Below are 23084 nucleotides of genomic sequence, written 5' to 3'. Positions count from 1 at the left end.
AATACATTCATCGCTTCGCTCAGAATCTAAAATCTGTAACTGTAAATAATAGGTTCTAGGTACATTTTTACAACCAACAACAATACAATTTACAATTGATTAAAATATTGTGTATTTTTGCACACACGCATTAGTTAGGTATAGGTAAACACTCAATTTATAAAAATAATCTACTAATTTATGAATACAATTGATTACAGGCGCTATTATACCCAATATAGGTTACTCAACAATATACAACTATAAAATATTATAAAAATGCAACACTCTGTGAAGAAAATTAGCTGTTATAATAATAATCTACAATATGAGGACGTGTGCAACAACAAAATGTTGACGATATATTACATTGCATAGCCAATAAAATATGTTTACAACTAATCTTAATATATTTTAATATTTTATACCACAATATTTAAGAACATAATATACGATATACCTACCTATATAGTTAATATTATTATTTGTTATTAATAGTGTATGATAATAATATACATACGTCACATGGCAATACAAGTAGGTACATACCCATATATTACACTATAGGTAGGTAGGTAATACTACATTTTTCTCGTTTAGTTTTGATTATCGTTTAAAATATAACAATAGTATAACATATTTGATATATATATATAAATTAAAATTATTTACAACAAAAAAAGCCCCGTTTACACATAAATATACATGCAATTATAATATAAACTACGTTCAGGTCTGCCATGCACATTTTTCATATGATATTATACTATTACAGTATGTCTATATATAAAAAAAATGCGCAGAGTGATTATTTCAAACATCAATCGTCGGTTAATTTGTTTGAAATTATCAAAATTTGTATATAAAAGTGTAAAATCCTAAATACACTTAAAAATATAAGATTTAATCAATAAATATTATATTTTGTATTATTAAGCGCGTATAAAGGAAACAACTTCCATGATAGGAGGGTATTCATAGTTAAAAAAAATTTAGGTGCATTATTATCGTTAATAAACACAATATTATTAATTTATCGTTAAAATATTATGATAAACTTGTTGGTCTTTGTACAAAATCATGAAGATCGATGTCGATAATGTCTATTTAAAACATTTTTTTTTTTTAAATATTTTGGCTCCCCCCCTCTTATTGTATACGCTCCTGTATATTATAACGATAGTAGGTAATATTCACTATAAAGTCGACGATACTCGATCATTGTGCAAGACGGGAGTTATAAATACTCATAAAGCGTAAGGCGTAACCAAAAATAGATATTGTAAATCATAATATTTTAACAAGTTTTTAATAATGATATCAACCGTTCAGCTGAAAATCACCCTATATAATATTCATACATCGTAATATTTACACATCAGTCGACACGTGGTCGGACGATGTTATAATAATATTATTTTTCGGTAACAATAACATTAAATGTTATTATGCCAACGGAGAGACAGCTAACATACGACGACTGTTGTAAAACTTCACCACGGCAGTATCACTTGTTGCTGCCATCACCTGTGTTAGTGGCACCAAAATCGGTCGCATTTAGTTTCTTGGGCGACGCAGACGCGGCCTCGTCCAGCGGGTCAAGATCTAATCCGTCGTCGTTCTGCAGGTCAGCCGCTGCGTCTCGAGATCCTCTGTTTGCCGTCGACGCACCTGATGAACCTCCGTTGCCACCAAAACTGCCACTCGAATTACTGATGGATGAGACGCCAGCCGCTTTGCGCCAAATGGCCGCCTTGATGGCGTCAACGAGTCGGGCCAATCTGCCAGCTGCGTTCTGTACGACAACAACGAAAATTATAATTTGGTTATAATATGGTAATAAAATATAATATAATATACAATATATTATATCTATACTATTATTATAAAGAGGTAAAGTTTGTGAGGTTGTAGAACCGATTTTAAAAATTATTTTACCAATAGAAAGCCACATTATCCTTAAGTAACATAGGCTAACTTAAAATCGCAGTCCCCTCCGGTTCTCAAAACCACAAAGAAGAAGAAAAAAGGGTAAATTTAAACCCGGGGAGGTGCTCAAACAGGGATTTTAAAATTTATGATAGAAATGTTTGTTTGTAAATGGTTGCTATTGGTCATAGGAGAAATAAATAATAATTAGTAGAAATTAGTATTTATTTATTAGTGGTTGCCATTGATTATTTGGGCAGATCAGGTTGAAATTTAAAAAAATGTAAACTTGTAATAGTTAATAGTTAATAGTTAATAGTTAAATAATAATTTTCAATATGGAAAAGTGCTTTGGCCAATTAAAATTGTTTGTTTATTCAAACATCTTTACTTTTTTCAAAAAATCAAACCACAGAAATTGCATACACTTTTGTCAGCTGTTTAGGTAATTTTTATGAAATTGTATAAGATTAAACTGTCTGGATGGTACCTGTATTATTTTGTTTATTGAATGTTATATTCAATTAACGAAAAGGTATACAGATATTGTGCCGTTTCAGTAAGTTATAATGCACTAAGGCAGTGCACATTGAGGTATAGTACCTAAATAGTAAATAGTAAATATACTTCCATATGCCTAAATATTACTCACTTAATCAGTTATAAGTTATAAACTAAATATTATTTTTCTACGCACATGTGTACCCATAAAATAATTAGGTACTTACAAGTTACAACTAATATAGACCTAAATTGCATTGCCCACATATAATGGCTTTTCGAGTACAACCAGAAATGTGGCAGTATTGTGTGATAAAATATCATTAAGAGGACGCTATACCCGGGTCCGAGTGTGTTGTCTCCGTCTTACAAACGCGTAACATACCAAATTTACACTCAGAAATTGAAGTTTTAGAAGTTTTTGAAGCCGTTAGCTTAAAAATTAGAGTGAATCGACTTATCATGAAACTTGATGGTAAGAATATTATCTATGTTTTGTTGGAAGTTTTTTTACGATATTTCAGTTTTTAAGTGAGTTGAGTTATGAGCATTTTCAATTTACATTTATTATTCATTATTTCAGTTTTTAAGTGAGTTATAGCGTGTATAATAAATGTAAATTAAAAATGCTCATAACTCAACTCACTTAAAAACTGAAACACGCTATAACTCACTTAAAAACTGAAATATCGTAAGAAAAACTTTCAACAAAACACAGAATATATTCTTACCATCAAGTTTCATTCGCTCTAATTTTTAAGCTAACGGCATAAAACTTGAATTTCTAAGCGTAAATTTGGTATGTTACGCGTTTGTAAGACAGAGACAACACATGCGGGTGTGGCGTCCTCTTAAAAACCGCCATAAATCTAAATTTTACTGATTAAAGAAGATATTAATATCAATATGTAAACCACTTTAAAGTACAAAATATACCTATGTGTAATTCTTGGTTCAAATTTATTATTTGAAATACATTAATCTCAAAACTACAATTAATGTTAAACGTATAGAAGAGGCGGTCTTGCACCAAGGGAATGATATCATAAAAATTGGTATTGTAATATAAATATATAGTACATTTTAACATCTGTCAAAGATTTTTTAAAGATTTAAAGATTATTTTTTGACTTTTTACCTAGTTAATATATATTTGTATTTAATTCAACTCAAATTAAATTGACTAATGAACCTTAAAAGTTAAAAAAATATATACATGTTAAGTTTAAACGTGTAAATACCCAACTATCCGAAATAATATTAAAATCTCTGCATAATGTACGATGTGTATAATATAGTAAGTTACTATGTACCTGTATGACGTTGCCGATGGCTTGTGATATGCCATTGACAGCCGTGAAACTGGGACCGAAAAGCCTGTCCGGAACCTGAAGAGTAACTTTGTTGGCATCGAATGTCACCTCACTATCGTCTTCCAGCGGCGCCACCGCCGGTGCCGTGGCTGAAGATTTAGTCTGTTCTTGGGCCAAAACTTGTTGGTCACCGGTGCCCGGTACTGATGCCAGAAAGTCGTCGTCTTCCTGCAATGCAATGTCCCACATGTTTAAAAATTATAAATAATACGATTTTCATAATATTTCTTTTAATCATAGTTTAATGTTTATATAACCTATTCAGTATATAATATTAATATTAATAATAATAATTATAATAAAAAATGTTTTGATAACAATATAAAAATTAAAAAATGATCAACGAAATATGGAAAACTGAAGATCTGCGACGTAAATCACAACAGTCTGCGACCAATATTATCCTACATTTATACTACGATTCAAATCAAAAAATTATTTTGATTTTTTTAATATGTGCTTAAACTAAAATTGTTATGCAGAGCTTTGTTTTTTTATGATTTAAAATATATAAATATTGAGAGAAAATATTTATCAGCATTATGTTAGAGACTAACATGAACAATCACTAAACAATTTACGAATCAATAATGAGCAAATGGCCATTGAAACAGTGTTTAGTGGGCTATAATTAGCCCATTAATAAACTTTTCATGCAAACCAGCATAAGTAATTTAAATTCTTAAACAGTTATCTGCATGATCCTACGATGCTACAGTGCTACGCGTCTATTTTCTATTTTCCATATTTCTTTGACTTTTTTTTTAACAAAACCGTGGCACCTACCGATTTCCTTAGAATTTTTCATAAGCACTTAACTCAACCATTTAGAATTGTATATGTTGCGGGCTGATATAAGCAATCTGTAATCGTTATCATTAACCGATCAGAAGGTTAATAGGTATCATATTATACGATAACTGTAAGTCTGCAACGCGACTCGCGAATTCAGCTGAAATATTATTTCTACCTATGTTTGGCAATTGACATGGAAAACGACGGATGATTGACGACATAATATTATGGTAAAAATAAATAGGACATTGTGTGAGCATCAGAACAATTCGTATCAAGTTAACTACTTCATGATGATGATAATAATAATAAAAATTATATATTTTTAAATAGTCGTATATTTATTTTTATTTATTAAAAATTAAAATACATTAATTAATATTACAATATGAATATATGAATATCACCACAATTATAATAATATATAAGTACAGTAATCCCTCGTTATCCACGTTTTTGTTATCCACGCAACTTCGCTAGAACCTAACATCCGCGGACAACGAGGGATTTCTGTATACACACAAAATACAGTAGAATAATGTAATTTTGATTAATCAACTACGATATTAAATTATATCACTTAAATGTTACAATGGGGTAACTTTATACGCATATTTTATACAGAAAGATTAAACAAGGGATCAAGGGTGAACTGTATAAGCAATGATAAATTTTAAAAATAATATATATTTAGTCTTCGATTCTAATATATCTAAATATTAAATATAATTGGAGAATTGACAATCAAAATGTATTAGATATAACGTAGGTAGCGAATGCATTTTAATAACCAGCAAAGAACGTATGAAATTGTTTGAAATTGTTATACTCTACATTATCGTGTACTAGGGTATCGAGTATAATATATGTCTATAGACCTATCGTCTATAGACTAGAGTAGTTAATGTTAAATAACCATCTACAATAATATACGTCTACTACAATATAGACGTAGAGTAGTACGCCTGTTAATAAATATAATTGGCTATAAAATAGTAAAGACAACCTATGTTTTTTAAATATTTTTATTAACTATTAGTAATTATACCTTAAACACCCACCCTATATGACTTTTAGGCTTACAACTATCAACTATGTACCTATTAAACCTTGTACCTATAGGTAGGTACATACAATAATCTATAATATTATTATAATATCTCAATATTGAGATAAAATTATTTTTGATTTATTTTATTGCCAGATTCTGAAAAACTTGTAGAATGTTTGAAATTACAGACAAAATAAATTCTATGGGTATATTGTGTATAATATTTAAAAGATAAAAATCTGACTGAATCCAAAAACAAGATAAATTAATGATTTTAGAAATTAAATTAGAGTTCTAGACCGTTGATAAGTACTTATACATTCCAAGCCACACTTAAAATATCAATTACAGATAAAAATGTACACTAAGTATAATATTGATATAAGTACTATTATTTTATATACGTATTAATTAAGTGACATGGCATACAGACATACAGTGCCAAGACTCATTCATAGGCGCTACAATACGTCTCGTTGTAGTGCCATCGATTATAATATTATACTATTGTGTAATAACCGTCGGCCCAATTATTTATTGCTATTAATATATTAGATAAATATTTCAAACAAATTTTGGTACCTAGGTACTTTTAAGAAAAATAATCTCACGACGACTATATAGTAATAACTAATAAATAATATACCAACAGACAAGAGACAACAATTACCTACTGACTACTAAGCCTAACTAAATTACTAAAACCTATATAGATGACCCTAACTAACCTAAGACTATGTTTCCAACTAAAATGTAATATAATAATAATTTTTTTATATGACTCTCATTTATGATGAATTGATGATACTAGATACAGATAATATGACGATGATTGGTTGGCGAAATGGTCGTTGACTGCCAATAACGATGTAAGATGACGATGAAAATAAAAAATCATGCTAACGATAATTCGGTTTAATAATATGATAATAATAATGGTTATTAGTGTGATGAAAGGACTAAAAAATTCTGCGAACACGCGTGGTTAATTTATGAAAATTATGAAAACGATGACGACGAAGAAGAGACGAGTGATGGTACACTAAATTATTGGATGTTGCAACAAAAATAATTACAACGTATTAATTATTAACGTGGTATATGAAAGTGAAGTGTAATAATCACCGAACCTCCGTGGTGTATAATAATAATATAATTTATATATATATAACACACGAATATTATAAGATGCTCACGTAGTCCCGTGTACCTAATATACGCAAATTATTATTCATTAGGCAAGTGTAGTTACTGTATGCTCTTTTATTATAATTTATAAAACGTGTGATTATGTTAAACGTTAAACTTACTTACGTGTATTTTAGATTTGTGTTCATATAGTAATACATACATATATACCTAAATATTACATAATGTTATATAAAACGAAATTTTGATTATCTGTTACACTCGAACTTATGTGGCTGTATTATCATATAATTTATTTATAAGAAAACTATAAGAAAAATACGTAAACAATAATTTAATTTAAAATGGTTATATAATATCACGTAAGAGTATACTCGTTTTAATGTCACATATAGTGATAGCTATTATACGCGATATTAACAATTTAATCCATACCTTGAAGTAATTAATTCAAGTTATATAATTGACCAGGGTTGCAAAAATCAAACGAATCTTTGTTTTCCTTTTTACTCGGATAATCATCGTTTAAGTGATTACGAAGAATATTAGAATGTACATGGAATTTAACCTACATCCAAAATGTACTTTTATATACAGTCGAACGGCCGCAATAACTCTGATTCAATGTGTGAGTTAATGAAATATTTACGAGTATTGTACCTATAAATACCCGTGGTGCAATTCCAATAAAAAACTAGGGATGCTGAAGCTCCTTATTATTTTAGTTGGTTCACTAATGGCATAAATTATGAAGGAGCTAATCACCCCCAAGTCTCTCTTAATTGCGCCTATGAGTCCACCTTTAAGTACTCTTAAACAACTTATATTACTATTTATGACTATATATGGTTATGAACTTATGACTATACTTATATATATATGTATATATGTATGATTATGATAATATGATGATGGATAATATAATATATAAATGACGATTATGGCATATATTATTATGGCGGTGTGGCTGGCAAGTGTCGATGCAATCGAGGAGACGACGGTATGACGATGATAAGAGGACGCATATTTTTAGAACGACGTTTCCGACGATGGTGATCCGTCGTCGTTTGTTGCGGCAAAGCCTGACGGTTCGGAGGCAAAGCTCGGCTGGAAGGCGGGAAATCCAGAAGGCGCACCGCCAAAGCTCGATGAAGCGCTATCAAAATTTGTCGGAGTTCCAACAAAGTCCGATGGTGGTCCATCAAAGTCCGGCTGTGATGGTGGTGGTGGCGAAGCGATTAGGTCTGATCCGGGTACGAATGCTGGTGCTGTTGATGGCGCATTCGTAACGAAACCCGGAGCATCAGGGGCAGCCACGAAGTCCGGTGCGGGGACAAAAGCGCCGACGGAAGCTGCGGCACCGACGACGTTGAATGAGGCGTTGTCCTAAACACACACACATACGCACACACACACACACACACATTCATCGTTCGATGTTATTCATAGTATATAATATTTTATTATATAATAATATAGTATATTAATATAAATTCAGTGCTCGAATTCGGTTAATCGGTCGTGCGGTTACAGCAACACGTGAACCAAACTACTGTAGTCATTATGCAGACACATTAATGTTATTCCATTAATCCACGCGCTTCGATTTGGGAAATATTGTATTCGAATGTTTAGTATTCAAAACGTGACGTTTGGCCGTAGATAATATAATAACTGTAGCAGACAATTGAAATTACTTTCGATATCGATTATACCGTAAGGGGATAAAGGAAAATAAAAGGAATTGTGTCGGCTCGTATACATATAATAATCGTATAATGATATAGGTAATAATCAATAGACACCGGAATAATAGTGTAATTAATAATGTATTGCGTTTATCTAACTCTATAGCCGTATAGGTAAATATTATAGTTTGCTTGTGAATACTACAGCAGCCTAAGTACTGATATTATTAGATACGATTAAAATGTGAATGTGATGTTTTCAATGTATGGCAATTCTTGTCTCCTCCGGACACGGATATTATATTAGAGCAATCATTAGAAGAGGTATAAACCAATGTTAACTACATGGATCATTCACTAGGTACCTACATATTTTTCCGAATTCCCGAGCACTGAATTAAATATAATATTATTATTATTACAACTAACGTACACACAACAATATTATATCGTACGCCTTTTGCAACACACACAAACACACACACACACAAATAAACCTACTCTCTGACATGCCTACACGCGCGCGTGATCACACACATACGTAGACACACATGACACGTGCATTTAAAAAGTCGTCGTCGTAATAATTGTAATTTTATGTCGTATTTGAGTAATAAATAATACAACAATAAATAAAGTAGATTTCTCGATAGATTTACAATACTATAACGTATAGGTTCGTTTTACCTACAATATTATCTCAGCTACAAACGAATTCAAAAATTAATTTAATGTTGGTTATATAACTGAAATGTACAACGTACCAACTACATTGTCAACAGAAAAACTGACATTTTGAAAACGAGTTTTATACATATTTTACATTTATGTTTAGGTGCTTATTTATTATTTGTAATACTTTATTTCGAATGCATTAGCTGATTTTATAAAAACGTGTTGTTTCGTAAATTTTGTTCATCGAGAATCAATTACTGGCAAGATCCGATTATGAAATCACGTAATCGTATAATGTACATGTAGGAATGTATTATATCATATTGTAATACCGCATAAAGTAACAGTCTATAATAATATTATTGTGATGTGTTCAGTATAACGTAGACAGTACTGTTTATAATCTTCGTCGTAGCCGTCCCTTCGAAGCTATTTTGTATTTTAATTTTTAGTTTATAATAATCTATAGAATATATTTTAACTGTCGCCGCCGTTTTTATTGTTGTTTTTTTGTCGGTTTTTGTAGGAGTTTTTTGTGTTACGATTTTCTTCCCGTCATCATCCTGCAGGTATAATTGTATATTCATATACGTATATGCGAATCATAAAGTTCACATTATTCATTAATATAACTTTCGTCATCATCACTTACCGTCGTCGTCATCGTCATCGTATGTTATGGATATTGGATATATAATATATATATATATATATAGGTATAGGAGGTATAGGTATATGAATATGAGAATATGATATATTGTAATATTTCAGTAACTATCACTACCATTGTCACAAACGCATATGATCAAGTTACATAATATTTTGAATTTAATCGTCATCGTATAATATGATACATTTTTTAGCTATTGTATTTATATTTGGATAGGCTATGATATGTCTATAGTATTTTTATGATGGTAAAATACAAATTTCACAATCATTACACATCAATCGTATTAAATTTATATGATATGTACATGTATATAATATTATAGTATATATAGGTGATCTGTACCTGTCTTTTACAAGCGTATAAATTATATGTTGAGGGGTGGGAAGTATGGTTGTGGGTGGGTTATTATTGGTGTAGTTGGTGTTGGTGCTGATGGTGATTGTTAAAATATAGTGTATAAGAGGTTAGTGTAATTGTACAAGTGCTCATGGTTATAAGTTTTTTTTATATACGTATACAGTGGATTAACGATGATTAGACTCATATTATATTGCAATTTGTAACGCATTTTAATTTAATAATAAATTACAATTCTGTTAGAAACTCAAATGGCTAACTTATTTTATAAAAAATAAGATAAAATAAACCTAATTTGGGATGATTTTGTTTTTCGTATATCTGCGAATTTAAAAATGGCAGACTTACATGTTTTTACGTTGTTTAATATTTTGCGTTCAAATTACATTTTTATCATTTTTTTATGATTTATTCCGTTGAAATTCCAACTATTGAAAATCCACTGTATATGACGTATATTATATTTACTATATGCGAGTATAAAATACTGTGAAGTGCGTGCCGTACATAAAGTGGTATTTAATATATATAAACTATATACTGTAAATATATTTTATTATAGTAATTTCTAAATCACATATATGAGTGGTAGAAACTTTCCTCTTTCTGTATAATACGTATATATCGTATCACTATGGCACTACTCATCGCTTTAACGTTAACTATCACTGTATCATACATCTCAGATTATGCTATAAAACATTTTGTTCACCATGATTTCCAAATTGTATACGGTAATCATTACACAATTTGTACATTATAATTTATATATAAGTTTGACGCTGCATTAAAGGCTCAACCGCAACATCAATCGCTTCTTCATCCTTTTCATTCTCTACCACTGTAAATTATACTGCTGTATACCACTTTGGCAGTCTAAAAAATATTTCAATACAGTGATACCACTCATATCCACTCTCGTGCTTTCTCACTATGTATAATGTGCATTAAAATATTATACATATGTGTATTATAGCTATTTCTCTTATATACACATTTTAATAATAATTACACGATATATCGTAAATCGCTGCAAGCTTACCTTGTTTCCGATTGATCCCGATTTCGAAGACGAAGAGGATTGGGGCAACACTGGTGACAGGAATTGTGCATTCTGCTGCCGGTTGCGTTGGTCAAGGTTGCTCAGCAAGCGGGTCTTAAAGTCGATCACCTGATTGATTTTCTGTAATAATAAAAATAAAACGATACGATCAGTTTTCATTACAATATGTCAAGGGACGAATGCGAACGATATAATGTGGGCCGGGTCTGTACAAGAATGGCGCAGCTAGAAATTGTATATGTAGGAGAAATAGTATTATATAATAAGTACCGTGCGTTTTTATACGGAAATCTATGTCCAATAATTTTATACAAAACTTTCTAATTAAATATTGCTGTAATATAATCTATGGTTTCAGTTAATGTCACAGTGTGCTTTGGATATTTAATTTTTATCTATACACTAGCTACGCTGCTAGTTCGACACATGCGCATGAGCATCATAGATATATTATTGTACCTGGAACAAAAAGTTGAGCAGCACCGCCTTTACGCCCAAAGCAGTGGCCGCCTTCACCGTCACTTTGGCCACCTTATGGACGGCTTTTAGTCCAACGAGACTGACGCCCAATGCCTTTGAGCCCAATCCGACAGCTTTGGCTCCGAACTTGGCCCCGGCCACCAGCTTGGCGCCGGTGCCCAATGCGACTTTGACCGGCAACACGATGAGCGGCTTGAGTTTGAGCAACGTCCTTTTTTTCCTGACCACCACGGACCTTCCGGCGGCCTCTGCTGGTACTTCAGCGTGGACGGCTGAAACGCCTTGCAAACTGCTTGGCACTAACGGGGAAGCGGCGGCATCGGTCGATGCAGCGGAAGACGCAGGACGTATGGCGGATGACCGGGCGCCGGATGGCAAACTGGCGGCTACCGCTACCAACAGCAGTAGAGTGGCCGTCAAGACGGAACACCGTCGAACCGATGTCGTCGTGGTCTGTAAAGGTGTCATTTCGATTGATCTTAGGTATTTTCAATATGTTGTATACCGCTCTATGATCGATGCAGCAGCTACCGACGGTGACGTTTGACCACTGATCTGTAAAACAGATAAAACTAAAAGTAATACAAAAACTCAAAAAATACATTTCATAATATTATAACGACAAATTGTTGGTTTTATATGTAATAAAATTAAAGTTTTACTCGTTTACAAATACGTTGTTCAAGCGTACATTTTTAGTGTGAAATGCCATGTAAGTTTTTTTAATTAAATCATTACCCGCCAGGTTTATAACGGAATAACCTAACTTAAAGCGCGAGTAGAAAGATTTATGCATCACATTGTGTGCGTTATGTAATGTATATTTAAATTTTTAAATTTTCAATTTAAAAAAACGGAAAAAATATGCTTACAACTTCGCTTGCTTGAAGTATATTTCTCTATCGTTTAAATGGGAACCTAACATGATATATGCAGTTATCTTCTATTAGTCGATCCTTCTAATTAAATACCAAAGCACAATATATTATTGTCTGTTTGCATTCTCGTCTAAGCGCAGCTCACCGGCCTCCACAATATTTTTCTACATATAACCTCCCCCTGCGAGTACACCTCAATAAATCAAATAAGAGGCAACAATAATGGTACATTTTCGTATTAGCAATGGAGATCGATCACATTCTACATATTAATCTACATGTACAGGTCGTCAAACCAACCGCGATGTCGGCCCATCGATTCGAACGGTTTACCGGGCGATTTCATGCATCACAAGGAATGGCAATGTGTTATAACTAGGGCTCGGATTTATATGTATTTATATAACCAAAGTATGTATTTATACAACAAAAATATGTACATAAATATGTGCTAAAGAATTCAAAATATGTATTATCAAAAAAAAAATAAAAATTATAATTATAATTCGTAATAGGTATAATAAATTATAATAAAATATTTATATTTATCTAATTAAATTGATTACAATTAATAACATTCATTTTTAAATTTTCGAATCCAAAAGATCGCCGATATTGTCGTAAAATTTTTATAATAATAAATAATAAAATAAAATGTAATAAAAATTTTTTATTTATTTAGTTATCTAATTATCTTGATTACAGTTATAATAATAACATGCACTTTAAAATTGTTGAATTTAAAAGATCGTCGATATAATATATAGTCATGATAACCTTTCAATAATTCTGAACTCTGAAGAAAAGACATTAAAACAGTATAATTGTCTAAATATATGAGAAAAAATTGAATAGTTGAGAAATATGTAAAAACATGTATTTATGACAAAATATGTAAAAATATGTAAAATCAAATATAGCTCGTTTTATCAAAAATCTTGTGAAACAAATTTATCACTTGCCGAAATTAGTTTATCGTGTCGCAGAGAAAATTTGTATTTACATATAAATCCGAGCCCTAGTTATAACTTATAACTAAGGCATAATACAATATTATTATCATTAAAGTGACGGGCAACAATATCAAATATATTGTAATATTAATATCTACTCGTTAACCCGAATTGTCGAAGTGCGGTGGCATCCGCAGCAGCCGCAATACGTGCTAATCATTGTACAATAATAATACAAATTACATACACAAACGGGCGTAATGCCGTAATGTGTACCTATGAACCGGTAACCCGATTTCTGGATAACGTGATATAACAAAACTGACATCTACGTATTTGTAAATCCATGTTACTATCGTACCTGACGTAATGCCATTCGTATCTATTATAATCACATGATGTTTCGTAGAAAATTAATACGTTTTTCGAGTGCATGCAATAATCATAAAGAATAACACTGATATTACATTGATATATTAATATTCATTTATTTATGACGAGTGACGACTCAATAAATTTCCCCACGACCCGTTTTAATACCGCCTCATTGCGGCTTCTGACTCCGGGTCGAGCACCTCGAATTTATGATTGTCCTTAGATGCTTATTATCTACCCGCAGAGGTTAAACGGGTAATAATAACGAAAAACCATTATTGGTTTTAATAACGATATTACCTATTACATTGGAAAGTATGACAACGTTTGCGGTCTTGCGGTCTGTAAAGCAGTCAAAGGGCGTGGTCGTTACGCTGCATGTGTGTACTGTGCATATCATATTGATAAAATATAATATGCATTGGCTGAATTTGTTATTTTACGATATTTTTACGAGGGCAAAACAACGAAAAATGTCGTAACGCGTTGAATTTTTTTCGCAAACTGCCGCGGAAACGCCCGCGATAATGCCCCTAAGGATAAGTGCGCTCACACTTTCACTCGACAAACAAATACACCTGCAGCTGTATAATGTATTATAGTATGCGCATCTAGCGCATGTTAACCAAGGCGGTTCACTATTTGTTGTATTTTTTACACCATCATTGGCTCCCTATTAATATTTGGTATTTCGTTATAAAATCTGAAAAAATATCATATATTTTCAAGTAAAAGTTCACCGCCCCGATTTGTTGAGCAAAACATCTGAAACGCGTTAAGAAAAAATTCAGGGTGACGAAATAAAAAAAAATTTAGTTTGTATGTTGTAAAACCTGTTTTTATTTTTTAAATCATAATTCTCATGTATCACACTGTTAATCTATATAATTTACTATAGTATTATACGATATATGTAAGTACCTACCTATGTAATTGGTAATATTTTAATCACTAATTAATACAGAGTATTATATATACCTATCTAATTATGAAAAATGCTGTTAATCGTAATCATAAATCTACTTTCTTAAATCACCAATTATATACAATAAATAGGTAATTATTAATCAGTTGTGTATACAACAATTATTATTTTTGCCATACAACGTTCCATAGTTGTAGGTCTGTATAAGTAACAAATTACCTATACCCTATAGACAATAGATGTACTAAATACTTATTTATATATTATACTTTACTATAGTAATGATCAAGTGTATGTAACCGGAAGAACAGTTATTAATTATTTCGAATGACTTTTTTCTTCGAAATCAAATATTATATCAAAGTATGATTGTTAGACATAATATTATCATATTAAATTGTAAATCAATACATCGTACATAAATTTAAATAAAATGTTTTTAAAATGCTAAAAAAAGGCCCAAGATCCGTTTATTGCACAGCAACATTTGTGTATGGTTAATGGTATATATTAATGCAAACGTCCCATTAATATAATATACAGGTGTATAATTATTTTAATATGATTATTACCTATTATTTATTATAATTATTATTGTTATGCGTTATTTACGGTCTGTGCACATCAAATAAATGTTTGCGACACGACATTTTGTATAATAATAATATTACATTCTTATACACGAGGCTTTCTACCACAGCTTCCGATTTTTTTCATATTATCAATATTTAATACAGTTATTCAAAATGTCTGCTGTTGCAGCGGATGCTGTGCATATATTTTGCTACAACACAAGAACACAGGGTTGTGAAATGTAAATCGTGATCTATTAAGGCATTCGAAGTTCGAACGGTCATATATATGAAAACCTATACTCTATAGGACCGAGCTTTAAACAAGCTTTTCGACTGTTTTAAATAGTATTGGTGCTTCATAGAATAACTGGCTGGAAGAGTAGGCATCATTTGCATTTTTAAGGGGTTTAATATAGGCAATTTTTACAACTTCAGATAAATGTAATTTAAAAAATGTAATTATATTATTAAAATACCAATTCAAAGTACCTTACAGGTCATTACGTATTACTGTTGTTAGTAATGTAATTAAGAAATAATATAAAAACAAATATAATATGCAGACGTGTGTCATTGCTCCACTTAAAATCTATTTTCATAAAAGGTGTTTCACCTATATAATTGTTCTAAAACCAGTTAATTATTGTAAGGTTATAGCCAATCTGTGGACTGTGACAACATGTTTATCGTTTATCTACCAACAATATAGTCGGTGAGACAACGTCCCGATGATATGTTCATACTTCTGATGAAAAACATTTTTTATAGATTTATCGGAATTCAATTGTAAGTAAACTTAAGAAAGACAATAACTTGTATACGTTACACATATCGCAATGTATTTTTCCAGAACAGTATCTGCTGTATTATAACCAAGCGCCAGATAGGTATCTATACATAATGTTTAAGCCGGTAGTATACTTATGTTTTCTACAAAACCGCAGTGTATTTTACAATGATTACGGTGCTCGAAACCGGCGGTACAATGGTATTTAATAATAATCAATAATGAACGTGCGTTTTGCAAAGAACGAATAAGACGGATAATATTTGGAAACTGCGTGCGGTCGCCGTCTCGATCTGTCTGCAGCGAGGGACGGATAAGAAAAAAAAAATAATGATTAACAGTGTCGTAATGTATTTTATAATCCGGGATGAATGAATGTACGGCGACGGTGCGGCGGCGGTTTCGGAGCTGGTTTCACCTGAGGCGGTAAAAGGCGGCATTTCCCGTTCGCTAATCACCGTACGCATTATTTTGTATTAATATTATGATATACATTTTGAGTTGCACGATGTAGACATACTATATACATTTGTTATATATTTTTTTATTATTTATATCAATATAATATCATTACGTATATTTTTGCTAGGTAGTATTAGAGTAGGTGGCAGTTCGATAATATGATCCGCAGCTGATCTAGATCGTTGGCCAAGGTACTCTACAATCACCATGGTTTCTTTTTCCCTCGCGCTCGTTATACTTTTAATAGCATAATATACTATATTATATTAAAGTAAGTATAATATAATCGTATAACATGCCCGGGTCGTTGAACCACTCACTATTATTAAGAGTAGGTACCTAAATAATATGTACGAGTATGTATTATATGTTGTAATTGTTGTGTGTATTTTTCTCTGTCACACTCTGTATATTAATTTATATATTCACAACAGTCTGGATTTTGGGGGCACATAAGAAAATAATCATGGCTTAAAGAGTCCATTATCTTTGACGACCTAAAATCACACGGAGTGGTCTAAGTTTAAACTTTAAGGTACGAAAATCGTTAATACTTTTTATAATTTTATCAATTATATCATTATTTTAATATTTAACGAGTTATATATTTTTTTTTAAGTAACATATACTGGAATTTAAATAATTTAATGTTATTTTAATACTCAGCATAAATTACAGTAAAATTGTTTATTTCTGAAAGGAAGATCAGCTGATGTTTGGGCTCAGCAGTCAGCGAGTTAAGTTTCTGTATGATGCGTGCGAAGAAAATGCTTATTAGTACGACTGTAGTGTAAAAGAAATAAATTGTGGGGTGCCTCAGCACATGCAAACACATTTTAGCAAAGTGCTAACACTCACTCAACAATTTTCTTATTTTTTTGTCTAAAAGTACTTATAAATATTTCACCAATTATATTGACTAACCTATCTGATATAATTTTTAAAATTGAATTTAAATTCGTTATGAAGTTTATTTGGAAACGACTTTTTAAATTTTTAAGATAACATTATTCACTTATACCAGTACCTACCAGTTGTCTCCATCTTACAAAAAGCATAAAATAGCAAATTTTACGTACTAAATAATCCAATTTATTCTATTAATTTCAACATTAAATTTAAAGAGGATAATCTTTTCATGATAATTGTATATAATTTTCGTAAAATATCATCTATCGAAAAAGTTACGATAGCATAAATAATATATTATAAATTATTATAATAGTAATTAGTATCTAAGAAACCATAAAACACCGTAACTTCTTCGTTGGATAATATAGGTAACAAAAGCCAAAAGGGATATTACACGTTAGGTTATCCTCTTCAAATTTGGTAATAAAAAATAGGTGTTTAAACTATTTAATATCAACCTAGACACCAAGATTTCGATTTTGTTATACGAAATACAAATCCAGCAGATGGATACAGCAGTATGTAAGTACACGGTTATATACTTATATCATATAACTATTACATCCTCTTGATGTACATCGGCGATATTCGCAAACCGAACTCGCGTCGGTCAAGGACGAGCAGTACTGTAGCGCCGTCGCCGCAGGCCGACCGTCGGTACGGTGTCAGAAAAAAAATTACGTAAAGCCGAGTTCACACTACACCCACCATGTGTGTCCCGTATAATATTCAATACGTAGGTAAAAAAATATTGGTAACAGGTTACCTATACAATTTTAATACAAACAACTTTACACGACACGGTGTAACGAGAACCCGGCTCAAGACTATCGAACACGCGCTCAAAAACAACCGCGACCACGGTACCTACTACAGTATTACCTACCACTATTATAATATACCTACGCTTTAATTACATCGTTGTGCCCGGCGTTTACATTCTCATTTCGCCGGCAATGTTGTTCAGCGATGACGATCACTGGCGACTGGCTCATCCATTTAAATAGTGGCCAATAAGTGCCCATTTTTTATTTTTATGTCGTCGTCGTCGCTTACGCGTGAAATTACGTAAACTGGACACGAAACAACAACAAACGTAGTAATAATATTACATAGTTATTGATAGTGCCAGTGGCAAAATGATGCCACCGTGGTTGTCCGGTTTTCACTCTCGTCGTTTCGTCGTTTCCCTCTGTCTACTTCACACCCGCTCATCATTATTCTCATACCATAATTTTATATTATTATTATACGCATTCTACGATATGTCGTTCCGTCTCTCTAGCAGTCTAGCTCCCTCTCTCTCTCTCTATCGTACATGCTCTGTCTTATCGTCGCAGTGTTTTTGACACGCGGAAATCATTATCGTATATTAAAATGTACAGACTTATACATTTACTCAGTAGGCACGAATGTACACAACTGACACTAGATCGGTCTAACCGTACTACCACTATTACGCTACCAGCTAATTAGTATATAATATTATCTTAGTATAGGTATCGTTTAGATTTCCGAATGAGATTTTTAAGTATTTTAAAAACAGTTTTACTAACTACGACGAATAATAAAGAAACATTCGATTGTATATATTATGAAAAAAAAGTAGAAAGTTGAAAAATACGAAAATTAATGTACTTACTTAATTATATATATTTTTGACTATATATTATGATAGCAAAGTAAATTCATGTAGTTTTTATTTAGCATATAATCAGTTGTTATTACCTCCGTCCAACGGTAACACCGCTCTACTCCAGTCACACACTATTCAAATTTGTTAAATACAAAGCCCAAAATGTTACATTTCTCTAAGGCAGCGGTTCTCAAACTGTGGTACCTACGCAGTAGACTAATAGGTACGCGGAAAGTCATGTGGTGATAGTACGGAAAACTAAAAACTAATAGTTTTACTATAATGCTTATGACGAATCTATTACTTTGTGTTTTATGTAAATAGGTATTAAATAATATGCTGTTAAATGTGCCTAAATAATTTTCAACAATAATAATGTATTTCAATTTTCAATTTTCAATACCTAGTTCTATTGCTAGTCATTAGTGGTACATGACCGACCCATAAACCACATGAGTGGTACTTGAAAAAAATAGTGTGTAAGCTTTGGTGTAAGCTTTTTTTCATATTCATTGTTCACAACTTTAATTCAACTTATATAAGCGTTTGTATTTGCAGTAAATATCGTAGAAAACAGCATTAAGATCTATACAATAGATATTAGATTATAGAATTATATTTTAGAATAGTGAAAAACTCAAACACGAGATAATTAGGTACGTACAACATACATGATTATCGTAAACCCACGCGACGCACAATAACGACACGGCATGTTGTTAAGTTCTCCGCGGGATATGGAATTCGGTGGCCGACCATTTCCGGCTCGAGAGTACCATATTATATACGCGAGTAAGTGCTTGTATAATATCGCGTATTTTTCTTGAAATTTCATATTCACATTTATGATGAAATAACATCTGTATTCTGTATGGTATATGAACAGTTGAACGAAAACATAATACTATGCATTGTGGACATGCGGTGTCAGTGTGTCCTTCATATCTGAGATGTTACCTACCCAAAACACCCTATTTTACAACCCACTGCAATCAGGTAATAATGAAAAAAATATAAAAATAAATGTTATAATACTATGTGTTTAAAATAAAAGAGTGAAACGACGCGGGCCTGGGCTGCCGGTGTGGTGAAAGTCGTCGTCGACATTATAATAACGTATGGGTAGTGTATACCTACGTATAGTCGTCATCGCCGTTCCAGCAACGGAAACCTACTCCGAGAGTGAGCGTACACGGGCGAACGGTACTGGTCTCGTGCCCCGGTTATTAAATAATGATAATAAATATATGATTACTGCACAGTGTATTTTTTCGCTGAAAAGAAATTATGCAATAACGGTCGACGGCGACCATCAAGCGGAATGACTAATAATAAAAAATAAAACTATAAAATATATACAAAATAAATAAATACGAACTCGTCATGATGTCAGTGCGATTGGCACCGGGAAAACGGCAATGTTGGTTATAAAAAATGTATTAAAAGTGAAAGACGAAAAAATAAAAAATAAAAAACCGGACACCCGATGTGTCAGCTGAGCACCGTCATCTCTGTATATTATTATATTATAATAATGCACAGACGCAAAAAAATCCACCTCGATCTCGACAACAAGTTTCCGCTCTTTTATTTTACATACTTACATAATAGTATACTCTTATTTATATAATACACTTATTACGTCATATCACGTATTATCGTATGACATTATTTAACCAAATTCAAATCGACACAAATACAAGTTTTTTTAATTTTAAAAGTGGACTCAAAAATGATCAAGACCAATTTATACTAATATTTTTAAAAAGATATTAGGAAGTTCAAAAAAATTTAATTTAAAAATATTAATTAAATCATGTCTTATGTGTAATATAGTCCAAATTAACTGATGTAGCTAGAAGCTTTTTGAGCTTTTGGCCGTAAACAAATAATAATGTGCTCGTCATTACGAATTTGTATAAGACTTAGAGAGTGTAAACGTCACCCGAAACTCGTTAATTACAAACGTATACAAGATATTTTATCGGGTTTGTATCCTTAATTAGAATCACGTAACGGCGAATGAAAAAAGAACTGTTTCGCGCCACAACGTGTTTATTACGCTCGTGGTCGTCTTATACACGAGCGTGTGCACTGTGCGCGTTAAAGTTTTTATTACGTACCTACGCTGTCTCGTCCGACGAGTTCTTATATTATGATTCTCGCGTCCGCCGTTGTACACGATATTGTATTTATTGCTGGGACTTTAACACGTAATCAAACGGGTTTTATGGTTGTATCCTATACCTTATTTAAAACGTTAATTATATATTAATAATTTCGTAAAATTTAAAAGACTTATTACCGGACGAGCAGGAAGTATAGTCGGGAAATAAATCACGCGCGTTGTACGGCCGATTATCATCTCGGATTTCGGATTTTATTATTATGTAAACACGCTTGACTCATTTAATGTTTCTACACGACTTTACATAACGAAACAATCGAAACATTTTATGCACTACTCAATCAATAATATTACAATAATGCAGCGTGTGTATATAATATATTATAGGTAGGTATGTATTATATAAATCATACCTATTGTCTATTTTGATTATTTGTTACTATACAAATAAATATAAATTGTAATACACGTCCGTGTGCTTTATGCACTTCTACTAGAAGCTCCTATAGATAATAAGTATACATTCGAAACACTATATTATATGTCATATACACAAATGATGATAATAATAAATAAAATATACCTTTTATCAGCCAAACGTTTGTGTTTTCCGGCGCGACTTCGCCGACACTTGCAGTTGATCGCGAATGAAGTGCAGTCGCGATGACCGCGTTTTGCTGGGTCTCCCTCGTGCTACACTGGCCGCGCTGAACCCTCTTATTGGCGACGACTGCAGTTGCACCGCTTTACCAGCAGCGCTGCAGCTGTATATTATATACGGCTTTACAATTTAATACAATATTATATGTGATATGGTGTGTCTGGTAGTTAATAGTAATATTATTATTATTATCTTTGTGCACAAAAACACGCCACACTCACACACACACACACACACGCGACAGATATACGACGTCCCAACAGCAGCAGCGGTGCCGGCGCTTATTATATACGCGTATTTTGTACTTATTTATATATAAGCATACGAGAACGTGTGTGCGGGCGTGCGACCGAGCGCGTATGGAAAAAAATTGTCTGACTGATCTGCCGAACGCGGGCGAGCGACTGTAGCGGACGATCGGCAGTTGGCCGGGTGTGATGTACAGTGTGAATGTGCGGGCGAAGTGAGTGAGTGTGAGCGGGGCGGCGACCGGTGCGAGAAGAAAAAAATGAAAGTAGTATAATATAATATTATTATTATTATTATCATTATATAGTAGTATGCCATAGTAGTAAGTATATGTAATATTATAAACATTCAGTTATATTATTATACACAGTAATATATATAGAAGTAATGGTATGTGTTCTATAATACTTAATTTCAAGCAGCGCACGCGTTTATGTAGGCGTTTAATAGCTTGCCTATTCCCGGTTTTTGCACACATTGCTGCAGTGCAGTTCATGCATAATTTGTATATAAGTGCAAAGAGACTATGCAGTTAGAGTAGGTAGTAAGCACGCAACTTGCGTGGGCGTCTACACATATGCACTTGTGCACACTACTACTACCTACCGCATCACGTGTTCTATGTAAATATAATTATTATTTGTCTATTTATTTATTTTATATTTTTTTGGAATAACTAATAACATTATAAAATACTCAATATTTATTTCATTTATAACGATTATTTGAATATGATCTTTTTAAATTAATTTCCAACTATCAATAACTCCACATATTATATTAGATTTTGAGCGTGGCGATGAATGTATTGTTTTTACAATTAGGTAGCC

General features: G+C 32.1%; 1 protein-coding gene across 2 annotated transcripts; it reads right to left on the bottom strand.

Moving 5' to 3' along the window:
* Positions 1–88: 88 nt before the first annotated feature.
* LOC132933761 (uncharacterized) lies at positions 89–22457 on the bottom strand. Of its 2 annotated transcripts, XM_061000039.1 has the most exons (5): positions 21928–22457; positions 11693–12268; positions 11213–11353; positions 3723–3950; positions 89–1774 (listed from the first exon to the last, which is right to left on the bottom strand). In XM_061000039.1, the coding sequence occupies exons 2-5, from the start codon at positions 12179–12181 to the stop codon at positions 1487–1489; spliced, it is 1146 nt and encodes a 381-aa protein (XP_060856022.1). In that variant the 5' UTR covers positions 12182–12268; positions 21928–22457; the 3' UTR covers positions 89–1486. The 2 variants fall into 2 exon arrangements, with proteins under 2 accessions (XP_060856022.1, XP_060856023.1); XM_061000040.1 differs by lacking the exons at positions 89–1774; positions 3723–3950 and adding an exon at positions 4893–8163.
* Between the last annotated feature and the right edge of the window lie 627 nt (positions 22458–23084).

This window comes from Metopolophium dirhodum, chromosome 1 (genome assembly GCF_019925205.1).
Source record: "Metopolophium dirhodum isolate CAU chromosome 1, ASM1992520v1, whole genome shotgun sequence".
Classification (NCBI taxonomy): Eukaryota; Metazoa; Arthropoda; class Insecta; order Hemiptera; family Aphididae; genus Metopolophium; species Metopolophium dirhodum.
Note: the sequence above shows the minus strand (reverse complement) of the source record. Positions and strands in the feature narration are given on the sequence as shown.

Coding starts and splice junctions, on each gene's coding strand:
- LOC132933761 (XM_061000039.1), bottom strand. CDS start 12,181: ATGACACCTTTACAGACCACGACGACATCGGTTCGACGGTGTTCCGTC. Junction 3,951..11,212: donor CGGGATCAATCGGAAACAAG/GTAAGCTTGCAG, acceptor ATTGCATTGCAG/GAAGACGACGACTTTCTGGC. Junction 1,775..3,722: donor CCATCGGCAACGTCATACAG/GTACATAGTAAC, acceptor GTTGTCGTACAG/AACGCAGCTGGCAGATTGGC.